The following is a 27,907-nucleotide window of genomic DNA, read 5'->3' on the forward strand; positions in this document are numbered from 1 at the left end:
GAGGGGTCATGCATATGGCCGGCAGCGGATCCAGAGAGAGTGCAAGCACCCCGCCATGCATAGGGTTCATGCACCTGGCCAACAACGTACCGGCGAGAGAACAACCACCGACCGAGGGAGTGTATGTATGCCGCCACCAGGGAAGGAGGCATGCCCAAGGCCGGCAGTGAATCCAATGAGAGTGCATCATACCGCCTATAGAAGGTGGTCATGCACATGGTTGGCAGTGAATCCAGTGAGAGTGCCGAATGCCGTCCACAGAAGGGAGTCATGCCTATGGCAGGCAGCGAATCCAGAGAGAGTGCAGCGTTCCGCTTAAGGAAGGGGGTCGTGCACATGGCCAGCACCGTATCCGGTGAGAGTGCAGTATTCCGCCTAAGAAGGGGGTCATGCACATGATCGGCAACGAATCCAGTGAGAGTGTAGCGTTCCGCCTATGGAAGGGGGTCACGCACATGGTCGGCAGCGAATCCAGTGAGAGTGCCGTGTTCCACCTATGGAAGGGGGTCGTGCACATGGCCAGCACCGTATCCGGAGAAACTGCAGTAGGCCGCCAATGAAAGGGCGATCATGCACAAGGCCAACCCGCAGTTAGGGAGAGTGCAGTATCCCGCCCAGGAGGGGGGTCCTGCACATGGCAGGCACCATAACTGGAGAGGGTGACGAATGCTGCCTACAGAAAGGGCCGCATGCACTGACCAGCGCCGTAGCGCGGAGAGGGCAAAAAACCGCCTAGAAGGGGAAATGACCCTGGCAGCGCCGCAGCCGGGGAGCGCGACACCATGCCACCTATGGAAGGGGGGCATGTATACAGGCAGCACTCTGAGATGAGGCTGCAGTGTCCTGCGCAGCCCACAAGTCATATTAATAAATAATTTTTTAATTTTTTTATTTTTTATTTATTTATCATAACACAGCCTCACTGAGGCAGAAAGGGGAGCCACCTACAGGGGCACAGATTCTCCGAGAAGCAGGAAAAAAAGGGGGGGCCAGCCATACATGCCCATCGGAAGCCGGCCTGTACCCAAGGGGTTAACAGGGATCCGGCCTGGGGGGCGACACTGCGATCCTCTGGGGGCGGGGGAACCTCCAGGCGGGAAGATTCGCGCCTGGAGAAGTTCCAGCCCCCTCCAACAGAGGCCTGAATTTTGCGGCCTAGCAGGCCGTGAAGCCGGGGCCTAAATTTTTAGCGGCGCCCGGCTGACCGGGGCCGCACAGTATTTAAAGTACCAACCGGGCCTACGGAGCGGCACATACCGGCCGCGGGTGCCCACCCCGCGGGCCGGAAGAGCTGGGGACCCGGATAGAGCGGGATCGCGGCCGCGAAGTGTCGCCCAGGAGGGGGAACAACATTTTGCGGCTCCCGGCCGACCGGAATGTTCCGACGGTCGGCCGGGGGCTGTTGAGGCATAGCGCTCATTTGCAGGCCGCGGTGCCCACCCGCTGTCGGAACGATGACCCGGCAGCCATTTCACCCCTGGAGCGGGCCCTTGGCCTAGAACAGCGCTCCATATGGCCGGCAGCCACAACCACCTTGCCCTTGGACCGGTGCCCGTGATGGTAGAGGTGGGTCAGGGGCAGCAAGGCGCGGGCCCTCTGGCCCTGAAGCAGTGGCCGGTAAGAGGGAGGGGGACCCTGAGACCGGGTCTGTGAGGGTGGGAAGCCTGCATAACCCCTCCGTCAGGGGCAGCTAGGTGCGAACCTCTGCAGCTCCCCAGGCATTCTTCTTGCAGGGAGAAGGGTGCCAATGTCCTATGGAGGGGAGGAGAGGGAGCAGAATGTCGCCCTGCGGCAGCCAGGGGCCAGCCGAGGGCTAGCAGGGACAGAAGGGTCCAGAGGCCCAGTATGGGGGTCAGGCACGCAGGAGACCGGGGTGGGGGGGGGGGGGGACGTAGGGCTGGAGAAGCCAATCTCTCACCATAGCAGTCTTCACCCTCGGTCCGTTCCAGCAGGGTCGCCCCTTCAGCTACTGGCACCGTAGTGGCAGGACGCTGGAAGAGGGACTTGGCGTGCGGGCGACCCTTGTGCTGGCGGGATGTAGGGGAGCTGGGCTGCCCTGATCCACCTTGCCTTCTGTGGGGGAGGCAGCAGTGCGGGTGACCGGCACTGGCGCAGCTCGACCCCGGGAGAAACAGAGAGGTCTAGTGCGTCTCTGTTGTCCCTGATGTTCTGGAACAAAAAGAAAAGAAAAAAGTAAAAATCAAAAATTTAAACAAGGAGAAAACAGCCCTGCAGAGCAGGGAGTGTCTTGCCTCCTTGGACACTAAGCAAAAACCGACAGTCTCTCTCTCCAGGCTGAGGGTATAGCTGTGGAGGAGGGGCTTAACAGTTCTTACTTAGTGTCACGCCTCCTAGGGAGATGAGCTATACCCAAGGTCTTCTGTGTCCCCCAAGGAAACTGGGCGAGAAATAAGTACTTCTGAAACATTGGGTACACTTTCAGTGGAACAAAAAAACATGGCTGCAAGACTAACAGTCCTCATTGTCCTGCTGGATAGCCAAGGTGCATCAGATTTATTGGTTTGAAGAGATGTCAAGATGGGCAACCAGGAAACACTGAACCTCCCTAAAGGGGTTGTCTGGTTTCTAATATTGATGACCTATCCTCAGATAGGTAATCAATATCAGATTGGCGGGGTCTGACTCCTGGCACGCCACAGATCAGCTCCTGCGAGAACTTCATCCTCTTCACCTGCCCACCACTGCAATGTCTTTTCATAATAGACATTAAAAAGGGAACATATAGGACTCCTGAAACTCGGTGGTAATTTACTATCTGTACATTATCACCAACAACCTGTAATTTTGATCATGTGTCCCTCTTTTACTTTCCATCCCCCCACCATTTGTTTTTCCTTGATGTCCATGTTCATCTTTGTGTATAAATATATAAAATGGTCATGAGCTAATGCTATTTTTTTTGAAACTGCAAAGAAAAAAAGGGGGTCAGTTAGCACGTCCCAATGCGCAGGTGCATGTTGCTATGGCTGAAAACACAACATAGAACAAAAAACATATAATGCAACAGCTCTCTGTAAACCAAATAAAGTACAAAAATGCATTATAATTGCTAAAATTAAGGTGAGCCCGAGATGCACGTGGAACCTACTCTCCCTGAATTGTATGGTAGCAGTCATGGCACATAACAGGTAGAATTTAGTGTTAGGTTCCCGTCTTACAGAGATCGCAGACGGGTTCAAATAATTTTGGACAAAATGTATTTGCCAAGCATCCCTAATTTATAAGCATAGCATTTATAATGCATTTGTGTACTTTATTTGGTTTGCAGAGAGCTGTTGCATTGCACGTTTTTTTCTATTTGTTTGAAAACCTAACAAAAACGGTATGAAGAAAAAAAAAGAAAAAAAAAAAAAAAAAAAAAAAAAAAAGGCATACGGGATGCTGTTCTCCAGAAAGTTATATTTCCGCTCCAGAGTCTGCCTGTCTTCCTGCTCTGCCTCCATCTCTGGTCCCAGAACGCTTTCATCTTGGGGATTTGCTTTCTTTCCACGAGGATAACGCACAATACCTAAAGCAAAAGAATAAGAATTTTTTTTTTGGAATTATACTTGCCAGCAATTTGATTTCCAGGAGTCCCTTATGACAGCATCACTAGAGGTTGTGCCCCTCGACCATCTTGGGACAGGAAACAGAGGTAAAAGGCCCCCTTCCAACTCCACCCTCCAGTGTTTTCCAGATTACTACACCAGGATGGATCTGATTTATTAAAACCAATAGAAATTCTTCCCATGCTAAAGTCACATAGTAGTTTATAAGGGAGGCAATGTAAGGGTGCTATCATGAGGGACTCCTGGAAAACTAATTACTGGTAAATCTATATTGTTTTTTCCAGTCCTTCCCTACTGACAGCACCTCTGGAGAAACACCAGATTACAAAGCCTAAGAACAATATGGCCCAGGAAAGTTCTGAGTAGACAAAATCAGAATATCAGGGAAGGATGTCTTAGCTTCATTGTTCAAGACGTGAGCTATTCGAGAACCACTCTTAAACATAAGGAACAGAAAAGATCTGATTGGGAAATAAATGTGTTTTAAGGATTCCTATTCAGTATTATATACTGGGCAAGATGAGCAGAAGATAAAGTAGCTACAGTCTCCTAAAAGACTAGTTTATGTGGTAAGTACTACTAAGGAAACAGCGGAAACTGCTCCAATCCCAGATTATATATCGTAACATCATATATAAATATTGTACTTACCAACAGTATACTGCTACAAGCTGTAGAGCCCTAGCTGTATGCAAAGCTTTACCCACTAGGACTGTTAGATGAAATTAAGTCTTATTAAAAGGTATATTAGCAATACATAACTATACCATAACACCTGTAGAATGTACAGGAGTATAAGCCTGCTGTTAGCAGCATAATAGCGCCATGCAGATCATCTATCTATTCAATATTTAAAGGGCATCTGTCAGCAGATTCGTACCTATGAAACTGGCTGACATGTGGCATGTGCACTTGCCAGCTGAAGGCATCTGTGTTGGTCCCATGTTCATGTGCCCGCACTGATGAGAAATATGATGCTTTAATATATGCAAACAAGCCGCTAGGTGCAGTAGAGGCGTTGCCATTACACCTAGAGGCTACGCTATCTCTGCACTAATTGACAGGGCCAGGTATGATGATGTTTTCACTGCCTGGTCCCGTCAAAAGTGAAAAGGGCACAGCAGTTGCAGAGAGCCGAGCCTCTAGAGCAATGTCCTTGTTGCACACCTAGAGGCTCATCTGCACAAAATGAAAACATCATATTTGGGCACAAATGAATATGTGACCAATATAGATAGGGCCAATCTAGGGCCGCAAAGGGAAAGTAAGGAGAGGACGAAACCCCCAATCGAACTCAGGCCAGAAGGCTCAGAAAGCCTGAGCTTCTAGTGACTGCTAGGAGATCTCTGCTCAGAAAGTGCTAGCTAGGCTACCCAGGAACTAGAAGAAAAGGCCTGGAACAGCTATCCAGGCCCAGAGGCCACAGCCATCAATAGTGAAGTAACCACCAGATAGAATACTAAATTCATAAGAATGAGGAGCAAGCCAAAAGATCTCCATCACAGGAGGTGCTGGTGTGGTCACATAGAATAGGAAAGATGAGCCCCCCCCCTCCTGATCAAACCCAGGCAGAGAACAAACTATAGGCGGCATACAGCCAGGTGGGTTCTGCTAGGGGACCACTACCTAGATAGGTGCAAGTGAGGCTACTCATGAACCGGAAGGAGAGGCAGAACCCCCTGATCCTAGTTCCAGCCTTAGAGGACATCATGGTTTCTTGAATAAAAGCTTCCTCCTTGGAGCAGAGTACCTGTCCGTGTCTGTCCTCAATAGGGACTGGAAGAACAACGGAGGGTGGAGGTGGGAGGGGCCTTTTAACCTCCTTCTTTCTTGTCCCAAGAAGGTCAAGTGGTACAACCTTGTGGTGCTGTGAAGAGGGACGGACTGGAAAAGTGTACATTACAAACAAAGACTTACATTTCTATATTATACCAAAAACGTGGCTTACCTAAAGGTGTATTTAGACATACAAACTGCAAATCAAACCAAAAATTCTCCACATCTTGAAAACTTTGTAAATTATAGGAACGCTTGTCAAAAGGATGATTTGCTCGTGCTATATTGTAGTGAGGCTCACAAGTTGTGGTGTCAACAATGGTAGCATTTCTCTTCACATACACAAACACCTTCGGGAGAAAGGACGACAGAAAAATGACTTCACATAAGTTACGTGGTAATTTTTTTTAGACAAATTTCACCTTAACCCCTTAAGGACTCAGCCCTATTTCACCTTAAAGTATAACTGTCATATTTTTTTGGGAGTATTGGATTGTGGTGATTAATATCTCCTTGGTGGCCCTATTTGAACTTTTCACTGTGTACTCAATTACCCCTTAATTCCACAGTTTAGTTCCCTGTACTGCCTACTTTTACCTGTGCTTAAAATCAGGTTGCTAGGCATGTTCCGTCTATCTGTTGAAGGACGGAGGATGCAGAAGCATGCAGCCTGCAAGGTCACATTCCTGACAGCCAGGTCCTCCCCAGCAGCTGCTAACAGTGCCTGGGCTGTGTGCACTTCTCCCTGTCCCTGCGCTTGGCAGACGCTCCCTCACTCAGCAGACTGGGACAATGCAGAGTCGATGCAGAGCAGGGAAGGGAGATCTGCCGTCTGCTCAGTGTATAAATGAAAGCAACATGTGGTAAGAGGACCCCTTTGTGCTGCAGGAGATTAACCCTTTAGGGGGGAGGGCTCTGGTTACTGACACTTTTGGTGGAATATTGTTACTGGCTAGTGAGGGCAGGCGGGATTAGCCTCAGGGTGAGGGCAGTGGCGGCCATCTTAACTGAATAGTGAGATTGCAGTTTTATGCAGACTGGTTGCTAAGGGCTGAATCTTATTAAATATGGGGTAAGTCAGTCTAATGGTAACTGATTCTGGAATATCATGTTATTAGTAACTACATATATGAAAATTGAAATTAGGGTCTAAGTGTGACAGTTATCCTTGAAGGACTTTTTTTTTGCAAATCTGACCAGTGTCACTTTAAGTGCTGATCACTTTAAAACACTGACTTATCCAGGCCATTCTAATATAGTTTTTTCATCACATATTGTACTTCATGAAACTGGTAAAATGAAGTAAAAAAATTAATCATTTATTTAAAAAAATAGCAAATTTACAAACAATTTGTAAAAAATAGCAAATTTCCAAGTTTCAATTTCTCTACTTCTATAATACATAGTAATACCTCCAAAAATAGTTATTACTTTACATTCCCCATATGTCTACTTCATGTTTGGATCAATTTGGGAATGATATTTTATTTTTGGGGGGATGTTACAAGGCTTAGAAGTTTAGAAGAAAATCTTGAAATTTTTCAGAAATTTTCAAAAACCCACTTTTTAGGGAACAGTTCAGGTCTGAAGTCACTTTGTGAGGCTTACATAAGAGAAACCAACCAAAAATGACCCCATTCTAGAAACTACACCCCTCAAGGTATTCAAAACTGATTTTACAAACGTCATTAACCCTTTAGGTGTTCCACAAGAGTTAATGGTAAATGGTGATAAAATTTCAGAATTTCGATTTTTTGGCAAATTTCCTATTTTAATACATTTTTTCCAGTAACAAAGCAAGGGTTAACAGCCAAACAGTTTTTTTTTTTTACACCATGTCCCATTTAAAGCCCCCCTGATGCACCCCTAGAGTAGAAACTCCATAAAAGTGACCCCATCTAAGAAACTACACCCCTCAAGGTATTCAAAATTGATTTTGCAAACTTTGTTAACCCTTTAGGCACAAGATTTAATGGAAAATAGAGATACAATTTCAGAATTTCACTTTTTTGGCAAATTTTCCATTTTAATCCATTTTTCCAGTAACAAAAGCAAGGGTTAACAGCCAAACAAAACTCAATATTTATGGCCCTGATTCTGTAGTTTACAGAAACACCCCATATGTGGTCGTAAACTGCTGTACGGGCACACGGCAGGGCGCAGAAGGAAAGGAATGCCATACAGTTTTTCGAAGGCAGATTTTGCTAGACTGTTTTTTTTGGATGTCCCATTTGAAGCCCCCCTGATGCACCCCTAGAGTAGAAACTCCAAAAAAGTTACCCCATTTTAGAAACTACGGGATAGGGTAGAAGTTTTGTTGGTACTAGCTTAGGGTACATATGATTTTTGGTTGCTCTATATTACACTTTTTGTGAGGCAAGGTAACAAGAAATAGCTTTTTTGGCACAGTTTTTTGTGTTATTTACAACATTCATCTGACAGGTTAGATCATGTGGTATTTTTATAGAGCAGGTTGTCACGGATGCAGTGATACCTAATATGTATACAATTTTTTTTATTTATGTAAGTTTTACACAATGATTTCATTTTTTAAACAAAAAAAATAAATAAATCATGTTTTAGTGTCTCCATAGTCTGAGAACCATAGTTTTTTTCAGTTTTTGGGCGATTATCTTAGGTAGGGTCTCATTTTTTGTGGGATGAGATAACTGTTTGATTGCACTATTTTGGGGTGCATATGACTTTTTGATCGCTTGCTATTATACTTTTTGTGATGCAAGAGACAAAAAAAAAATGGGCTTTTTTTTACACAGTTTCATTTTTGTTTGTTTTTACGGTGTTCACCTGAGGGGTTAGGTCATGTGATTTTTATAGAGCCGGTCGATACGGACGCGGCGATACCCAATATGTATACTTTTTTTTATTTATGTAAGTTATACACAATGATTTCATTTTTGAAACAAAAAAATAAATAAATCATGTTTTAGTGTTTCCATAGTCTAAGAGCCATAGTTTTTTCAGTTTTGGGGCGATTATCTTGGGTAGGGTATGATTTTTGCGGGATGAGATGACGGTTTGATTGGTACTATTTTGGCGTACATGCAACTTTTTTGATCACTTTTATTACCTATTTTGGGAAGTAATTTGGGCAAAATTTAAATTTCCTCATAGTTTTTATTTTTTTGGCGTTCACCGTGCGGGGAAAGTAACATGACCGTTTTATAGATCAGGTCGTTACGGACGCGGCGATACCCAATATCTGTAGTGTATTTTATTTTTTACATTTTTTTTCAGTAATAAGTTTTTTTTTTAATCTTTACTTTTTTCACTTTTTTTTTTACATTGAAGATCCAGTGGGTCTGATGTCTGTATAATACAGTGCACTATATAGTGCATTGTACTGTATTTTACTTACACTTTGTCTGAACAGATCTATGCCTTTAGCACAGATCTGTTCAGCACCATGGACAGCAGGATGCCTGAGAAGTCCTGTTGCCATGGGAACCTTCCACGTCGGCCACAACTGAGCAGACGGGGAAGGGGAAAGAGGGGGGCTCCCTCCCTCTGTGACCCCATCCTGTCTGGGGGCTGCAAAGGCACAGTAGCCCCCCAATGGGAGAGGGAGGGAGCTCCCTGACTGTTAAGCTCTTCCATACAGCGGTCCGTACGGACCGCGGTATGGAAAGGATTAAACGGCTGAAATCACAGCACAGATGTCAGCAGTTTATAACAGAGTGTCAGCAATGTGCTGACACTCTGGTATACCCACTGGATACCAATGAATATTCAAGAGCAGGCGGGCGGGGGATCGCCCCCCTCCCCGCCAGCATAAAATCATTCAGGGGTGAGGGGGGGTGAAAATAAACGTTATTTTGGGCATTTTAAAGTTTGATCCCCACGGTCAGGGACTGCGGGGATCAGAAACTGCAGAAAGCGCTACAAACCGTAGGTCTGCGATCGCCGATACGGGGGGGGGGGGGGGGGGGTGTCATGTGACCCCCCCGGCGTTGTGACAGGATGCCCGCTGAATGATTTCAGCGGGCATCCTGTTCCGATTAACCCCCGCAGTGTCGCAATCTCGTTTTAAACTCATGACGTTCCGGTACGTCATGGGTGCCTAAGGGGTTAAAGAGGTACCCTGGTCACAATAAGTTGTCCCCTTATCCACATTATGGATAATTATTAGATTAGTGGAGGTCCTACCACTGGAACACACACACAGATTATGAAAACGGGGGGCCGTACCCCCTGCAGCCCCCGAAGTGAATGGAACAGCTGGTCAGGCATGCAAATGGATGCTCCATTCATTTCTATGGCAGTTTTTGAGATAGCCAAGTATAGCGCTCAGCGATCTCCGGAACTCGCTTAAAAATGAATGGAGTGGCCACACAGATGCCCAACCGGCTGCTCCGTCCATTTCAGGGGATTGCAGGGGTTACGGGGCCCCTGTTCTTGTGATCGGTGGGGGTCCCCTATCCTATATATCTCCATAGGTTTCCAAAATCCCCTGCAATATACCACAGATCTAAAAGATAACAAGTTGGCTACCTGTAGTCACCACTTGAGGGCACTTACCAGTGTGAAGCTCCCTCTAGTGGAAGCTGTGGGCATCCATGCGTGTTATATTTTTAATCTAAGTCTATGTAGAGATTTAGGACTCTGCCTCAGAAAAGCAGAGCTCTGACACCTATAGAGATATATTAAGAAATTTATCAACACACAATATTGGGCATAAAATGATATAATAAAAAGGTGGAGATCAATTTAAAAATAAAATTGGAAGTTGAGAAAACATGCAATGCTGTGTAATATGTCTAGCTTCCAATCTAGCGAACAACCTCCATACAAGGGTTCCTTCCCAGACGATCTAGATCTAATGACATGTCTTGTGAGATACAGATGTGTGCTCATCACATGCCGAGCAGCCAGTTCTGCTGTCCTGAATGCAAGGTCTGTATCTTCTGGCACTAGGAAAAGGTGCTATTAGAACAGGCATGTGTGACAGATGAACTCTCTACACTGCCAAGAGGGCTCCAGAGGAGATGGGAGTGCACCCCCAACTATATAAATAAAAGGACCCTGTCCTGGTTACGATTTATACTTTATGGTCAGTTTATTAGAGGCATGATCTCTGGTATCGGATGTCCATTTGGACAGTTTATATTGACAGGTATTGCGTTGTTTATAGGTAAAAAATAATCACCACTGGCATTGTATTTTGTCAGTGCTTTTTATCTTACAGGGGTTCTTCAAAATGAAAATATTGATGACGTTCCATAGTCTGAACCCAGAAAACCCATTTAAGGTTTACTCCACTCTTGTATATGGCCTGTGTCTGTATTGCAGGTCTTTCACTTGAACAAGACTGTGTGATGCTGCTTTGTTGATGGTAAGGAGGAGGATTTACAAAGAGCATAGGAAATAATGAACTGGAAAGGTTGTCATTTGAAGTCTGTGCTGCAAGCCACCATTCCACATAAGAGCCTCTAAGCACTGAAAGTGTAAAGCATCTACGCACATAGATAGCAATGTTCATACCTGATCTTTGTCTTTAAATTTTTCAGATGGAGCAAATTGTAGTAAACCCATGCAATTTAATTTCTGTAGCCCTTGAAACACTGAGAAGACATATCTCCTAAAGAAAAAGGGAACATCTATAAGCAATGGTAGCAAGACTTGCTTTTTTTAATCCGATGTATTTGAAGATAACCTTATAATAGACTATAAAGTCTAAATTATGAAGGATGAGGAATATTTGTCCTTTCTCAAATGTGCAATATAGCACCAGTTCTGACAGTAAATGTGATTTAGGCTGCAGTTAAATGAACATGTGCTGTACTATGAGAAGATGGTCAACCTCAGGCAGACAATTTTCCTGCAATTAGGGTGTTCTTCCTTTTAATAAGGGCATGTCCACAAAAAAGAGGTGCTGCAGATCTCACCTGTGAATTTAAAGGGCCTGGTCCATCTTAGACTTTAATGTTATATCATAACGATATGCCATCAAAGTTAGATAGGAGCAGATCATGGAGTTGGGAACTGCACCTATCTCCAGAACAGGACCGCTGGAAAAAGCAGAGCCAGAGCTCAGCAATTTTCTGAATGCAGATAACGGTGAATTTGCTGTGGATTTTCCGGTAATGTCACATACCTTTTATACAGCAGCTGTTGTCGTATTGATCTGGGCAGGTATCTGATGAGTGTGTGCTTTTTCATTGGGTCATTTAAATAGTCCTCAAGGTTGTCAACCTGAAAAATATTATTTCATTATATTCTGATTAACTACAAATACCAAAAAAGCCCCTTGGTGCTTCAAATTGTTAATTTACATACAAATTTAAATTAATAACAAACGATTAACCCTATATACAGAAAATAAATATACTGTTTTACTCGGCATGGTAAACTCTAACAGGGATAATGCCTGGTTTAATAGGGTTGATGATGCTGACAGATGCTCTTTAAAAAGGTTATGTATACCTTAGTGACTTTTTTTATGATTGCATTTTACTCATTTTGGGCCAAAAAGTCATTTTTTCAATTGGTCTTTATTAAAAATATTGAGCCGTTCTGTCACAAAGGGTTAACTGTTTTTCTAGTGCGAATTGTACTTTTTAGGCCTGTTTCACACTGAAACAGATCCAGCATGCTGTACTTGCCGGGCGCAAGCAGAAAAGGAGATTTCTGAATAACTTACCAGTAAAATCTCCTTCTCGCTCTTCACTGGGGGACACAGGAACCGTGGGTATAGCTATGTCCTCTAGGAGGCATTGACACTAGTAAAAGCTGTTGGCTCATCCCCTGGCAGCTATACCCCCTCCAGCCTGGAGGTGAGCTTCAGTTTGTGCACAAGCAGTAGGAGAAGCAAGACAACCAAGAAAAAACATGGAACACCAACCATGCCAAAAGACCCAACGGAGTTCAAACCAGCAACTGTCACAACTGTGGTCGAACAACAATACTGGGTGGGTGCTGTGTCCCCCAATGAAGAAAGAGAAAGATTTTACTAGTAAGTTATACAAAAATCTCCTTTTCTCGCCCATATTCATTGGGGGACACAGGAACCGTTAGACGTTCAAAAGCAGTCCACAGGGAGAGAAAAACCACAGACCCATGAAAGCAAGCGTCCCTGCAGGCATCTAAGAACTGTCACCTGCAAGACCACAAAGCCCAAGGCAGTGACCGCTGATGCATAAGTATGCACCTGGTAAATGTTTGTGAACATGTGTAAGGAGGACCAGTAGCCGCCTTACACAACTGTGCAGCCCACCGGTCTGGTGGAGTGAGCGGGCGAGGAATGCTTCAGCACTTGCAGACCGAATCCAACGTGCAATCGCCACCTTGGAGGCTGCCAATCCCTAGCGAGGACCCTCTGGAAGACAAAAAAGGGTTCCGTACACCAGAAGGGACTGGAGGCTGCCAAATAATGATCAGAGCTCTTACAACGTCCAAAAATGTGGTCCGCTTGCGCGTAGGTCTACCCCTCAGAATCTTGCCCCTGGCAATTGTGGACTGCGCAGGTGGGGACTTATCAACCAAAATACCCAGGGGGTGGAATGGGAACTTCTAGAGGTCTCCCCACCGGATTGCACAGGCGGTGCTTTATCAAACAAACGAATGCAGAGGGTGCATTGCACGATATGCCAGCCTAAAGAGGTGGCTGTGCAGGAAGGGTTAAGGCCATTTTGAGGACCAGGGGCTGAGCTCAGTAGGTTTCTGGGGGAGGGGGAAGTAGGGCAGGAAGAATTTGCGCCAGAGTGCACCCCTTCCTTATCAGGGAACGAAGTTTGCGCCACAGCAGGCCGCAAAGCGGTGAATCAAGCTTCTGTGCACAGACTATGGTGGTATTGCTAGACCCTGCATCGGCTGGACCACAGAGACCAGAGCAGCGTGCGAAATGTGCCCACTCGGCAACGGACGGGAGTCCACCTCGCGGGCCACGCAGACACCAGTGCAGGCCGGGCAAACAATATCATGGCCGGAACAGTTGCGGTGCCAGCCGACCACATGGCGGTTAACCCCCTCCAGAGCGGCGCGCCCAGCGTCCGCTCCCAAACGGGGTGGATAATGGCAGTAGGCGTCGGCCTCAGGAAGAGATTCCTCCTGGCGGGGAGCGGGAGCCTCCTGCACTCCCCCCTTTCTGTATATGTGACCGTGCGCTCCGGACACAGCGGTGCGGTCGGCCTCCCACTATTGGAAGCGCCTGCCAGGGGGTTCCACCACATTAACCCCCTATGTGCCGTTGTCCCGGCTTGGAGGAAGCTGGGCTATGCTGAAGCCCTGTGTCCGTTTGAAAACTACTGCTACCAAGAGGGAGGGAGGGGGAAGACCAAACGACCCAGGAAGGTTAAACATACTTACCTAGTCCCATGTACTCACCTAATCTTTATGCTCTTCTCCTGCCGCCATCTTCACCCTTCCTCTTCTCCATCAGGGTCACCCCTTCAGCTACTGGCACCGGAGTGGCAGGACGCTGGAATAGGGACTTGGATGGGTGACCCTTCTGCTGGTGGGATGCAGGGGAGCGAGGCTGCCCTGGTGCACCTTGTCTTCTTGTGGGGGAGGAGGCAGTGTGGCGAACCAATGCTGGCGTGCTCCGCCGGGAGAACAGGGAGGCTAGGTGATCGCTGTTTCCCATTTGAAAAAATAAAAAAAAAAAGGAATTAGACTTACCGCTAATTCAGTTTCCATGAAATCACCATGACGACCACAAGGAGATTGACCCATGACCTCTGTGGGGGCAGGAAACAGAAGAGGTTAAATTGCCCCCTCCCACAACCACACCTCAGTGTTCCAAAGATATCAAGTGCCAGAAGTGTATTAGTATTTCCCAGTATTACTTCATACCAGAAAAATAAAAGGTGAAAACTTCAACAACAAAAAAAAAAAAGAAAGAAAGAAAGGGAGGGAATATATGGGCATTCATGGTGATTTCGTGGAAACTGAATTACCAGTAAGTCTAATTCCGGTTTTCCCATATCATCACCATGACGGCCACAAGGAGAGTTATAAAATTACTGTATGAAGAACCTTCCGACCAAATGAGAGGCCAGAGGTTCCAGATAAATCTAAGCGGTAATGTTTCTCAAATGTGTGAATACTAGACCAGGAGGCAGCCCTGCATATATCATCCAGGGAAGCCCCTGCTCTTTCAGCAAAAGTAGTGGAGACAGCTCTGGTAGAATGTGCCCGAATATTGGAAGGAGTATCCCGATTTTGATTCTTATAGCATAGGGTAATGGTGTCCTTTATCCATCTTGCAATGGAGGATTTTGAGACCCTGGATCCCTTATTTTTTCCAGCAAACTGGACAAGCAGGCTGTCAGACTTCCTGAAATCTTTAGTGGCTTCTAAGTATCTAAGGACTGTACGCCTAAGGGCTCTTTCACACTTGCGTTCTTTTCTTCCGGCATAGAGTTCCGTCGTCGGGGCTCTATGCCGGAAGAATCCTGATCAGTTTTATCCTAATGCAGTCCTGAACAGATTTCTCTCCATTCAGAATGCATCAGGATGTCTTCAGTTCCGGACCGGAACGTTTTTTGGCCGGAGAAAATACCGCAGCATGCTGCGCTTTTTGCTCCGGCCAAAAATCCTGAAGACTTGCCGCAAGGCCGGATCCGGACTTAATGCCCATTGAAAGGCATTGATCCGGATCCGGCCTTAAGCCAAACGTCGTTTCGGCGCATTGCCGGATCCGACATTTAGCTTTTTCTGAATGGTTACCATGGCTGCCGGGACGCTAAAGTCCCGGCAACCATGGTAAAGTGTAGTGGGGAGCGGGGGAGCAGTATACTTACCGTCCGTGCAGCTCCCGGGGCGCTCCAGAGTGACGTCAGGGCGCCCCAAGCGCATGGATCACGTGATCGCATGGCTAGTCATCCATGCGCATGGGGCGCTCTGACGTCATTCTGGAGCGCCCCGGGAGCCGCACGGACTTCAAGTATACCGCTCCCCCGCTCCCCACTACTACTATGGCAACCAGGACTTTAATAGCGTCCTGGCTGCCATAGTAACACTGAAAGCATTTTGAAGACGGATCAGTCTTCAAATGCTTTCAGTTCACTTGCGTTTTTCCGGATCCGGCGTGTAATTCCGGCAAGTGGAGTACACGCCGGATCCGGACAACGCAAGTGTGAAAGAGGCCTAACATCAAGGGAATGAAACTTCTCTTCCTCCTGATCCTTAGGATTGTTGAAGAAAGATGGAAGAAAGATCTCTTGGCCTCTGTTGCGGTCTGAGGCTACCTTTGGTAGGAAACCTGGGTCTAATTTTAGCACAATCTTATCAGTGATGGAAAGGTATGGTTCACGAATAGAGCGAGCCTGTGTGGCGAAACCAACCTCGCCACTGGGTTTTGGAGAGGGCTGTTTAAAAGCCTCTTGCCTCAGGATTATGGCCCATAGTAACTTTAAAGGAGAAGACAGACCGGCCGCACAGCTTAAATCTGTCTGTGGAATTGTATTTTATGTTATTATGCGTTTGGTTAAATTGTATGTTATGTGAGGGTACCCAGATAGCTAATATTATTGTATTCGTGTATTCTGAGTGCCATTCACCTAATGATATGCACTCAGACATATCTGGGGATATGTTAATGTCTGTGTTTGCAGTGGGGGTGTGCCATTGTGTGTGTTTAAATGGTGATATCTGTCCTGTTGTCTCCACATGTGTATTGGTGATCTCCCTTTGTCCTGAGAGATAATTGGATTGCCTTCGGTTGTCTCCGGGACAGAGAGGAGGAAACCATGATGCATTGTGGGGATGTGTTGTATCTGTTCTGTGTCGCAGTCTCCCTTCTGGTCCTCTAGGGGGCGGGAATGATTGGTTGCTGTACTTGCATTGTGTGTTGTAAGATATTGATTGGTTGGATTTCAAAACCCTGTGGGCAGTACTAGGTTTGTTTTTTATGAATAAAAGGGGCTGTACCTGAAGTACAGTCAGACCACTGCTAGACTCTCAAGACGGAGCCTTGTCTCGTTATTGGGGGGATTCCCTGTATGCTGTTAGAGACTGATTGCCAGGAGTGTAAGCTGACTGTACGCTTTTCCTGTTCGTCTGCTGGCAGCTATTTGCGAGGTTCCAGTTTGGAGTGCTATTTTGTATCCAGTTCGGGAGTTTGGTGTTCTGCAGTAGCTGTGCCTGTCTTTCAGAAAGGGGCATATCGCCTAGACGGATTTTAACCCCTTGTCTGCTGAAACGGTCAGTTACATTTAACATCAAGGGAATGAAACTTCTCTTCCTCCTGATCCTTAGGATTGTTGAAGAAAGATGGAAGAAAGATCTCTTGGCCTCTGTTGCGGTCTGAGGCTACCTTTGGCAGGAAACCTGGGTCTAATTTTAGCACAATCTTATCATCAGTGATGGAAAGGTATGGTTCACGAATAGAGAGAGCCTGAATCTCTAAAAATCTTTTAGCGGAGGTAATTGCTATAAGGAAAGCGGTCTTGAATGAAAGTAATTGAACAGTTCTCCAACAGCTCAAACGGGGAACACATAAGGTTATTGAGTACTAGATTTAAGTCCCAGGTCGGGGTGCGAGATCTTAAGGTGGGTCTAAATCTACGGGCAGCTCTTATAAACCGTTTAATCCATCTATGGTCTGCCAGGTCGGCATCAAAGAAGGCGCTTAATGCGGAAATCTGAACCTTTAAAAAGGTAGATTGAGAGAGACCTAGAGCAAGCTCATTTTGTAGAAATACCAGAATCTTTTGAATGTTAGGCCCTTCAAGATTTGGATTCTTTTCACCTGACCATGAGCAGAACCTTTTCCAGATCTTCAAGTATATCGCAGATGTCACTTTTTTCCTGGAGCATCTCAAGATGGCTATGACCTTGTCAGACAGGCCCTGAGACTTTAAGATGGAGACCTCAGGATCTAGGCCGTGAGTTTCAGGAATTCCAGATGAGGATGTAGTAAAGGACCTTGGTATAGGATGTCCCCTCTGAGTGGGAGTCTCACCGGGTCGTCTATTGCCAGTCTTAGGAGCGGAGCAAACCAACTCCTCTTGGGCCAGAACGGGATGATCAATATCACTGTGGTTCTCCCTTCCAGAATCTTCTGAATGACCCTTGGGATGAGAGGCAATGGAGGGAATGCGTATGCTAGATCCCAACACCATTTCAGAGAGAAGGCATCTATTCTCCAGGGATGATTTCCCGCATTTAGGGAGCAGAATGTTTGTAATTTCGTATTCTTTTTTGTTGCAAAAAGGTCTATTGTAGGAAGTCCCCAACTCTGGGTTAGCATGTTGAAGACCTCTTGATTCAGGGCCCACTCTGTGTGATCCATCTCTTGCCTGCTTAAAAAGTCAGCTTATAGTTTTTGGGATCCCTTTAGGTGCATTGCTGAGATGGATCTTAGCTCTTTCTCTGCAAAGGAGAAAATTTCCTCTGCGATATTCTGGAGTCTCCTTGATCGAGTACCTCCCTGGTGTTTCATGTAGGAGACCACGGTCGTGTTGTCCGATAAGAAGGCAGCATGTGAGGGTCCTATCAGCTGCTTGGCTGAAAGTAGAGCTTCCCTTACCGCGTACAGTTCCCTGAAATTTGAGGATTGGACAGATATGAGATGCTTCCAAGATCCCTGGAAGTAAGCTTTGTCGACTTTCGCTCCCCATCCAGATTTGCTGGCATCCGTGAAGATAGTTAATGATGGCGATTTGATCCATGGAACCCCCTGGGAAAGATTCATCTCCTTCGTCCACCATGAGAGAGAGACCTTTACTGACCCTGAAATCCAAAAGGTTGGAATCTAGAGAACCCTTCTTCTTGTTCCATTGGGAGAATGGCCAGTTCTATATCACCCGACAGTGAGCCTGTGCCCACTCGACTGAAGGTATACAGGAGGTTAGGAGGCCGAGAAGGCTCATCACTTCTCTCACTGAGCATTTCTTCCGGTGTTGAAAGTGCCTCACCCTGCTTACCAGGGACTGGATCTTGATCTGTGGCAGGAAGGTCGACTGTGTTAGGGAGTCTAGAGTAACCCCTAGGAACTTCACCTTCGTGGATGGCACTAACAGACTTGGGTTGGTTCACAATCCATCCTAGCTGTGACAGACGGGATAAAAATATTTCCAAATCTGACAGTAGGAGCTCCTTTGAGTCTGCTATAATTAAAAAATCTTCCAGGTACGGCACTATATTTAACCCTTCTTGTCTGAGTGGAGCTATCATTTTTATCACCAGTTTGGTTAACAGCCTTTGTGCGGCTTAAATCCCGAAGGGTAGCGCTATGAATTGAAAATGGAAAATCTGATTGAAAGGGTCTAGGATCGCAAACCTTAGGTATCTCTGGTGATCTGGGAACATGCAAATAAGAGTCTTTCAGGTCGAACGAGCACATAAATGCTCCTAGCTTTATCAGAGGTACTATGGATTTCAGAGACTCCATTTTGAACTTCCTGTAAAGAATAAACTTGTTCAGTTGTTTCAGGTTTATAATAGTTCGAAAGTCTCCTTCCTTCTTTTTTACTAAAAATAGGGTTGAATAGTACCCCTGACCTCTTTGAGATGTGGGAACTGGGATTACTGCTCCCTTTTTCACCAAGTCTTGGACTCCCTGGAAAATATTCAGGTTGGAGGATCTGGCAGGCATCTTTGTTACGACAAATCCTGGAGGGGGGAGGGAGGTGAACTCGATCTTGCATCCTTGCCGAATGATATCCAAGGCACAAGGATTTTTTGATATTAGCGCCCATGGACCTAGGAAATCCTTCACTCTCCTCCCCCCCCCCCCCCCCCCTACAATGGAGTCATTGTTTGTCTTCAAATTTAGATTGGGGCTTAAGAAGGAAACCTCTTCCTTTACCCCCTTGGGATAAGCCCAGTGGCTTGACTTGCCTTTCCCCCTACCAGCCTTATTTTGTCCACCGTATGACTGAAAGGACTGGTTCCTTCTATAAGATCTTTCTTCAGGGAATCCTTTTTTTCTATCAGCCGCTTTCTCAAGTATCTTGTCTAGAACCGGCCCGAATACATATTCTCCTGAAAAGGGAATAGATACTAACTTCTGTTTAGAAATCCTATCACCCGACCATGACTTCATCCATAAAGCCCGACGAGCCGCATTGAAAAGTCCAGCCTCTTTAGCACAGAATCGAATAGATTCAGCCGAGGCGTCTGCAAGGAATCCTGTAGCTGACTTAAGTAGCGGGATGGACTGCAGGATTTCTTCCCTAGAAGTCTTATTACTTAGGTGATTTTCAAGATCTCCTAGCCATAAGTACATAGACCTAGCTACTGACGTTGCTGCAATGTTGGTCTTAATGTTATACATCGAGGCCTCCCAAGACTTTCTCAAAAGGGCATCTGCCTTCCGTTCCATCGCATCCCTTAATTGAGCAGCATCCTCAAAACGGCAGCAGTTTTTTTGTTTACTTTCACCACCTGCACGTCGATCTTAGGGGTCTCATCGAATAGTTTAGACTGAGAAGGGTCAAAAATAACCGATTTTTAAATTCCTTGGATATTCCAAGTCGTTTTTCTGGTTCTGACCACTCCTCCAGAATCATCTCTTTATATTTTCGTTCATGGGGAAGACCTTGGATTTCTTCACTCTAAGTCCCCCAAACATTTCGTCCTGAATAGATAGAGACCTAGGGGCTTCTTCAATCCCCATTTTCGCTCTGACCGCCTTTAATAAGTCACCCATTTCTTCAGAGGAAAAATAAAATTTTCTGTTGCTTTCATAGATCTCTCCTTCAGAGAGAGAAATCATCTTCCCATTGCATGGAAGTAGAAGCCTTATCATCAGAGTCATCAGATCCTGAGGAGGTAATGATCTTAGAACGCGGACATTTGCGAGAGGGCTGGTCTTGGGAATCAGATGGAGCAGCTCAACGGCCCCAAGTTCTTCCTGAACCACAGATCTGATACTATCCATAAGGGAGGATTGTTCCTGCTGGATCACATCAGAAATACATTCTTTACATAGCTTCTTTCCATATTCATCAGGCAACCTTTTAGCGCAAGAAATGCAGTGAGGAGGTTTTGTAACCTTTTTTTGAGCCTCTTTAGCCTGAAAATAAATATGGAATAGAGGCATCAGTAAATAAGCCCAGGCAGAAACTTCAATAGAATCACTAAACCAGGGATCCTCAAACTGCGGCCCTCCAGCTGTTGTAAAACTACAACTCCCACAATGCCCTGCTGTAGGCTGATACCTTTAGGCTGTTCGGGCATGCCGGGAGTTGTAGTTTTGCAACAGCTAGAGGGCCGCAGTTTGAGGATGCCTGCACTAAACGGACCCCCAAAAGGGATACTTACAGGAGGCAGAGAGGGAGCATCAGGTTCCATAGCAGTTTGCCATACTCTGGAAGTAGGAACAGCATACACAGTACTTACAGACCTCAGATCAGCGTTCCATGGCCGTCCCGCCTTTTATTCAAACAGCTCTGCCTTCTGCGCTTTGCTTCCGGGTTGCGTCCCAGGCCGCTACACAGCCCGACCCACTGGGGAGGAGGAGGAGGGAGTTGCGGCCCGGGAGCAGGCTCCAGACCAGCCAGAGTGAGCCCTCCCGATACCAGCCCCCCCCCCATAAGCACACAACCGCCGGCGGACTGGGGGAGCTCCGATGAGCTTCAGGTATACCAGGAGACCGTCCTCGGACCCTCCTGGAGAAGAAGAAAAATAAAAAAGGGGTTTAGGAAACCAATCAATTTCCCATCTTCACCTCCCTGCCAGTCCGCAGGGAGACTCTTCTCTGACCCTGGCCACAGGAACGCTGAGGTGTGGTGGTGGGAGGGGGCAATTTAACCTCTTCTGTTTCCTGCCCCCACACAGGTCATGGGTCAATCGCCTTGTGGCCGTCATGGTGATGATATGGGAAAAAAAAAATCAGAAGCAGGGAGGTCTTGCCTACTATTGACACTAGAAAAAACTGAAGCTCTCTCTCCAGGCTGGAGGGGGTATAGCTGCCAGGGGAGGAGCTAACAGCTTTTACTAGTGTCAACGCCTCCTAGAGGACATAGCTATAGCCTATGGTTCCTGTGTCCCCCAATGAATATGGGCGAGAAATCAGTCTGGCCCCAATGACTATAATGGGGTCAGGTGGAGATCCAGCCGCAACCTGGCAAATATGCCAAGGAGTGGCCAAACCAAAACTGCTGTGTGAAGCAGTACTTGTTCGGCCGCTCCTCTGCATATTTCCGTCCGGAATAGCCTGCCGTATCTGTTTTAATTGGTAGTGTGAAACAGTCTAGTTCACACTTCAGTCATTTGATCAGTTTTTTCCATCAGTTAATGTGAGCAAAAACCAGGGGCGAGTCAAAAACACGAAACAGGTGCAAATCTTTTCATTATTATACCTCCTCTCGGTGTAGCCACCACTCATGGTTTTGGCTCACAAAAACTGATGGAAATAACTGACCAAATAACTGATGGGTGAACTGGGCCTTAGTTTTACTTTGTGCCCTAATAACCCTTACCTCTAAATCACTAAAAGGTCATAAACACTTATTTAAGCTACAGTCTTATGAGTAAACTAAGGATTGAGCTATAATGAGTGTTTAGGAGGTCAGAGATCAGAGATAATGGTCAGTTGAGCTGCCTAAGGAACAGGGGGGGGGGGGGGGGGGAGTTCCAAATCAACATAGCGATGTCAGGAACAGCTACAGCACAATTACTCTGCCTAAGAAAGTGGGTAACGTGCCAGTGCTGGCTGACTGTTCTGCTTGTGGGATCTGCAGAAGATGACTCATCCAAATCCGAGGGTTAACTTGCTTCACCAAAACAATAAAAGAAAAGGGCAACACTATCACGTATATGTGAACAAGTTATCAGGCATATAGTAATAATGTCCTGAAGGGGTAAACAGGCCAGCGCAAATGCTAGTGTAGCTCAATTAGTGGTCTGTACAACAATCAGGGCACACCAGTCGGGCAGTCTCCAGAAATGATCCCCCATTGTTTGGTTAGGACGTCAAACCCTATTGTTCAGAAACTTAACACGCACTCAGAACATGACTGCTCTTTGATGTATGTTGCTGGTAATCCTACAAACCCCGACATTGGTAATTCTGAAGGCAAGGAGAGACTGGCTGGTCCAGTTTCCGGACACCCCTCCAAGCTGGCACGTGGCTTTTCAAACCGATTACCAGAACGTATAGATGCAGCGGCTGCATGGCCTGCAAAGCTATTCATGTGGGGAAAACGTTCTCAAGCACATCCACTCAGACACGCTTTACATCAGAACTTTTATTAATTGTAGGACCACTGCGGTGATGTACCTTGCCACATGTATTTGTGGTCTTCAGTAAGACCATTCACGAGTTTAGATGGAGAGTGGGGGGAACACCTTGATGACATTCGGAATAAGGACACCCCAAAAGCAAGACATGTAAATCAATCACATATGGGCAGCACGAATATCATTACATTTCAAGGAATTGAACAAATACAGACGTCACCCAGGGGTGGCGATCTAGACTCAATTCACCTGAGGAAATAAATGGAATAGATATTCCGCCTCAATACAGAAAAACCCAAAGGCCTTAACGAGAGAAGCAGCTATATATGCTTCATTGGTCAATAATACCGTTATGACCTTTAGATCTCATGCACACAGCGGTGTTCCGCGGCCGAGAGCGGACCGTGGAAACCCGGCCGGGATTCCTGCTGACAGCATGAGTGCACGGCGTCATTAGTTGCTATGACGCCGTGTGCTTCATGCTGCCGCTGCTGTACAGTAACAGCAGCGGCTGCATGAAGCGCACGGCATCATAGCAACCAATGACGCCGTGCACTCATGCTTTCAGCAGGAATCCTGGCCGGGTTTCCACGGTCCGCTCTCGGCCGCGTGCACGAGGCCTTATTCACATGTACATTTCTCCCTCTAGTGAATATGGTGATCTTTGGTGCCTCTTTTCTGGCTTGTACAGGGTTTGGAAATATATATGTGTAGTATACCTTCCATTAACTGGGAGAGGTAAGCGTATAAGTGATTTCTGAAATTGGCATTACACTAGTTATCAATTGTGGGACCTCTGATACAACAACCCACTCTACCCTATTAATAGTTCATCTAGAAAAGCCTACTGACAGTGTTGGGCTTACTATATTGTCACTTAACTACCCATTTATAAGTGACTAGTATGGTAATGGGTGGGAGTGAGGAATTTTATGACATAATTCTACCATCCTATTCATAATGCACTTGTATGTGATCTTCAACCTGCTGCTAGTCTCTGGTATTGCTTTCCTGTCATATTCAGAAATTACTGTCTGCTGTGAACTGATGTATGGTAATTAATTTCACTTCATGTTGATAATGGTTACAATTTCTTATAAGATGTCCACTGATCTGATACTGTTGCAACATACCTGATAGGAGAGATGGGATGGTGTAAGGTAATTGATGAACACTTTCGTTATGACACTTCGTACTCCTCCAGTGTCTGTGCGTCTGCCGATACTTATTGATTACTTTCTATTGTTGCGCATCACATTCTGCACGAGTCTCCCTGTGGATACTCCTTGGTCTGATAAGACATTTGTCCAGATAACCTCTTGAATGCTCCCTCACCTCCCGTTGCCGACCTACTGTGAGCTGCCTATATTTCCCCTTATTACTTTCTACTTCTGTCATTAACTAGATCCGAGCGCTTTGGGAAACGAGTTGGTGTCTATCTATGAATCCTTGAATCACCCCCCTCCCCGTAACAGCTCCGATGGACAGTGCCTTTTACCCACCCACCTACTCAGCTCCATTTAAGGAGTCAGGATTTTAGGACACACACGGCCATACTAGTGCCGGGGAGGCTGCACACTACATGTGCAGCTTCATGCCGCGTCTCTGTTCTAAAATATTGCTATACTTACCTGTCCTCAGTTCCGCTTATCCTTGCTCCTGAAGAGGTGTACAAGTTTAAAGGGACACAGGAAACACGTCGGGCAGGATTAGCATGTGTTGACATTAGTAGCGGTGTTCTGATATTTACCCTTAAATGTCTAGCGACATGCATCAAAGAGAGGTCATGTTCTGAGTACTGGTTAGGTCTCAGAACAAAGGGGTTTGCCCCTGACATGGGGGAATTAATTTGTCTCCGTATTCATCTAACCAGACCAGGGATCCCCCCCTTTTTTGGTGTTCTGCTAGCGGTGCAGTGGTATGTGTAGTCCAACTGACACTGCCAGGCGCTCAATATAGCTTACTAGAACGAGACATTTATGGCCAGCTAGTCATTTGTTTGGGCCTATGCAGTACACCAACATCCATGAGGTGCAAGTGCCGACTGATGTGCCCTGATTGTTGTACAGACCACTAATTGAGCTACACTAGCATTTGAGGTGGCCTGTTTACCCCTTCAGGACATTATTCCTCCTGGGTTGGCTAGTGGGTTGGCGAAACGCGCGTCGAGGTAGCAGCAGTGCCGGGGCCTTGGTTTTTGTACCCACCATGGGTAATTGACTATGACTATTTGCTTTTATTACTGCTAGCCATCTGTGTGTTACCTGTTATCAGGGCTTTGCCCTGGCATATTTGCATGCCAGTTTTGAATTGCACTATTTTTCCCCGGGGTCTCAGGGTTCAGATGCTCACAATTGGTTAGCAGCTAGACACCATTGTGTCTTTCTATCCCTACAGGATCGGATTCAAGCCTTTGGTGTATGTCATATTTGTAAGGATACTTGTGATCTAGCCCGTCTTTGTAGACAGGGGTTTGGGTGGATTTTGTCATCTTCCCCCATTTTGTTTTTTTTTTCACCTTAATATGTACTAATATACAGTATATATGTTCAATAAACTTTTGTACTATATTTTATATATTATGTCTCATGTGTCTTTGTATGGGGCTATTGGTTGGTTAGACTATTTCTGCTCTTGTATTATGGACTAGACCCCCTAGGATATTGCATTATATGGTCTGAGGTATTGTTTGGGTTTAACATTATTCCTATATGCCTGAAAACTTGTTCACATATACACGGTAGTGTTTCCCTTTTCTTTTATCGTTTTGGTTAAACAAATAAAATGTGTTTGTTTTCCTTTTACCGTCCTCTTTTCAGGCAGTTGCTCATCATAGACTTAAAAGGTGGAAACCTCTTACACTGTTCATTTTGCCATGATTCCTGGTTAAAATACCACCTGCAATGGTAATGGCTGGACCAGAAACCTATGTGTTCACTTCACAGAGAAAGAGGTTATGCCTGGTAAGTCATGGTGAGGTCAGAAGTAGTAGAAAGGGGGAGGGGGTGGAGCTGACATAGGTGCGTGGCCACAGAGAAAGGCAAGTTCCAATGCAATTCGCCATGGAATGCAGGCCTGGTTGGGATATTCCTGGAAGAATGCTGGTGTCCCAGGAAATATGTGCACAGGCACTGCGATCAGCTGGAGCCCTGATCGACTTCACTTTTAGGCGGAAAGTAGCTGACATAAAGGCCATTAAAGAGCTCCCGTGGACTGCCCTGACAACAGCAAACAAAAAAGTGTTGAATGCAGGACGCATAATGTTATTATGTGACAGTCTAAAAGGAGGAACATGAAGGGTGTGTATTAAAGAGCCAGTGCTTCAGCAGAGGTCCACCACAGCAACTGATGGTAGGGGGAACAAGGTAGCTATGGACCTGGGGAATGGAACATATACTTGCCTCTCTTGGTTTTCAGGTAAATGTCCAATGCCCCTGCCTGGAGCTAAGTTGCCACTTTAGTGCATATGCCCTTTGAGAGGGAGAACATGTTGACCCAGTAAGGGGTGTGTATTCCAGGGTATAGAGGAATTGGCAATTTGATTGCTGGCAGACCACAGAAGAGTAGGCTTCTGTTGTGCCACTTTGTCTTCTGGAATAAGGGAGACTACAGCAGAGTTGGTGACATGCTGTGTTCCCTCCACGCTCGGTGTCTGCTGGGGGAATATAGCTGGCAGTCTAGATTTGAAATTCTGCAGCCAAACCATTTTTTTTATTACATGGAACATTAACAATTAATATTACCTTGTAACTGACTTGAACTATTTGAATGAAAATGGAGAGTGGTAAACAGAGAAGGATATCACTGACAAGAACCCAGCCTGGTCCATACTCAGAGTGTACTTTAGCAGGTGGCACATACCTCATCCACGACTCTTCATCTACGTAAACTGGAAGAAATAAAGAGTAAGCGGGCCGTTATGCGAGATATTCAACAATTTATCTGAAGACAGCAGCAGTGCTGCTAAAACAGGCGTAGAAAATGATTAATGAGATGGCCCTGCCAACCCGTCCCTTTCCCGCCCACAATTTTAGACCTGGCAGGAGCAGGGAGAAGTCGCAGATAGCGGTGCAACTAACTGTATTTATTAGGCGTATTTCAAATTAGTAAATGACCCCCGAAATGCTGTGTTCTACATTACCCGTTTCTGTGCACTGCTCTGGTCCTTGGTCGGATACATACTGTACTGCATCATCAGCTGTACTGCCTGTTTTAGGGTCCACGTCTGTGCTCTGTGTAGGAGGAGGGCTGTCAGTAGGGTGGCTGTCTGGTAGAACTGTATTCTCACATTCAGCAGTGTGCTCAGTTATTGTGTTATGCATTACTCGGGGCTGCTGTTGTGTTTTGCGGGATGGATGGCCATACACAATATACCACAAAAATATGTGCGTTATTTTTAAGCGTGGCATTTTAGGAAGATACCCAAGTGTACGTCCAAGTCCTGGAACTGTGGAGGGAAAAAAAGGATGTTACTGCAGTAGATTTTCAAATTAAGCACTAAAATATAATTGGAAAGATTAAAGACAAGCCCGTGTCCTGCCCTCAGAGTGCCAGCTAAAGAATGCAAAAAAAAAAAAAGTCCCATCCACAGCTACTCAGCTTCCCCTACATACAATGATATCCACAAAGCTGCCAAATGTCAAAGCTAGTCACACAGCAGGCCAAGTGCAGCCACACATCTCCATACAGCTCAGCCGCATGCCCTCACACACACTGCAGGATGATGTTGCCACCTGCAGGCCAGATTAAAGGGGTTCTTCAATTTAAAAATTTTAATGGGCCACCTACAACAAAAAACAACAACTCTAACTGACTTTTTCGTCCCCACTCAGATCCAGCTGCACTGCTCGTTCCTCTTAAACTAGGCTACGGCAGTGATGTGCCCTATACTGCATGTGACCACTGCAGCCAATCACTGCTACTTTTTACAGCCTTTTTATTCAAGTTCTTCATTAAATTTAGAGACTACCCATTATCTGGTTTTCCCAAAGGTAACCATTTTCCCCAATGTAAATCAAGATGCTACACAGAAGTGCGTTTCCCAGAGACAAAGGATTGGGCATGTTGCAAACCAAGATGCCTGTTCTGCAGCATACATTCACATGCTGCCCAGTTAAAATCCACACCACAGGTCAATTTATGTAGCAAATTTTTTCACAGCGTGTGAATGAGATGTAGCTCATCTATATTGCTGGTAATCTAAACACTGTAGATCTGCCACGCACAAATCTGTGGTGGCAAATCCATAGCATTTCAATCTTGTGTGTCAACATACCCTTATTGCTATTGTTTCTATTGGACAATTATATGCCTTCTATCGTTCTTGCCTTCAGCAAATAAAAAAATAAAAAAAAGAATAAAACCTTCTGTCATAGAGGTTTTGCACAGGATCACGCAGTTAGAACATGACCAGAATC

General features: G+C 45.8%; 2 protein-coding genes across 3 annotated transcripts in view; both read right to left on the bottom strand.

Annotated features, from left to right (window-relative positions):
- GTF3C1 (general transcription factor IIIC subunit 1) overlaps positions 1-27,907 on the bottom strand; it is a 146,012-nt gene that overhangs the window by 71,119 nt on the left and 46,986 nt on the right. Inside the window, exons 15-20 of the mRNA XM_044304002.1 lie at positions 26,632-26,937; positions 26,234-26,379; positions 11,458-11,555; positions 10,845-10,941; positions 5,518-5,695; positions 3,397-3,529 (exon numbers count right to left, since the gene is read on the bottom strand). Of these exons, the coding sequence (XP_044159937.1) occupies positions 3,397-3,529; positions 5,518-5,695; positions 10,845-10,941; positions 11,458-11,555; positions 26,234-26,379; positions 26,632-26,937 (958 nt within the window). The remainder of the gene's footprint in view (positions 1-3,396; positions 3,530-5,517; positions 5,696-10,844; positions 10,942-11,457; positions 11,556-26,233; positions 26,380-26,631; positions 26,938-27,907) is intronic.
- On the bottom strand, positions 18,220-21,054 carry LOC122945122. Of its 2 annotated transcripts, none has more exons than XM_044304003.1 (2): positions 20,571-21,054; positions 18,220-20,322 (listed from the first exon to the last, which is right to left on the bottom strand). In XM_044304003.1, exon 2 carries the CDS (start codon positions 19,627-19,629, stop codon positions 18,319-18,321), a length of 1,311 nt encoding a protein of 436 aa, XP_044159938.1. In that variant the 5' UTR covers positions 19,630-20,322; positions 20,571-21,054; the 3' UTR covers positions 18,220-18,318. Both variants share the same exon structure in this region, with proteins under 2 accessions (XP_044159938.1, XP_044159939.1).

This window comes from Bufo gargarizans, chromosome 8 (genome assembly GCF_014858855.1).
Source record: "Bufo gargarizans isolate SCDJY-AF-19 chromosome 8, ASM1485885v1, whole genome shotgun sequence".
Classification (NCBI taxonomy): Eukaryota; Metazoa; Chordata; class Amphibia; order Anura; family Bufonidae; genus Bufo; species Bufo gargarizans.

What these genes read in the sequence shown, in the direction of transcription:
- LOC122945122 (XM_044304003.1), bottom strand. Translation starts at nt 19,629, where the DNA reads ATGGAACGGAAGGCAGATGCCCTTTTGAGAAAGTCTTGGGAGGCCTCG.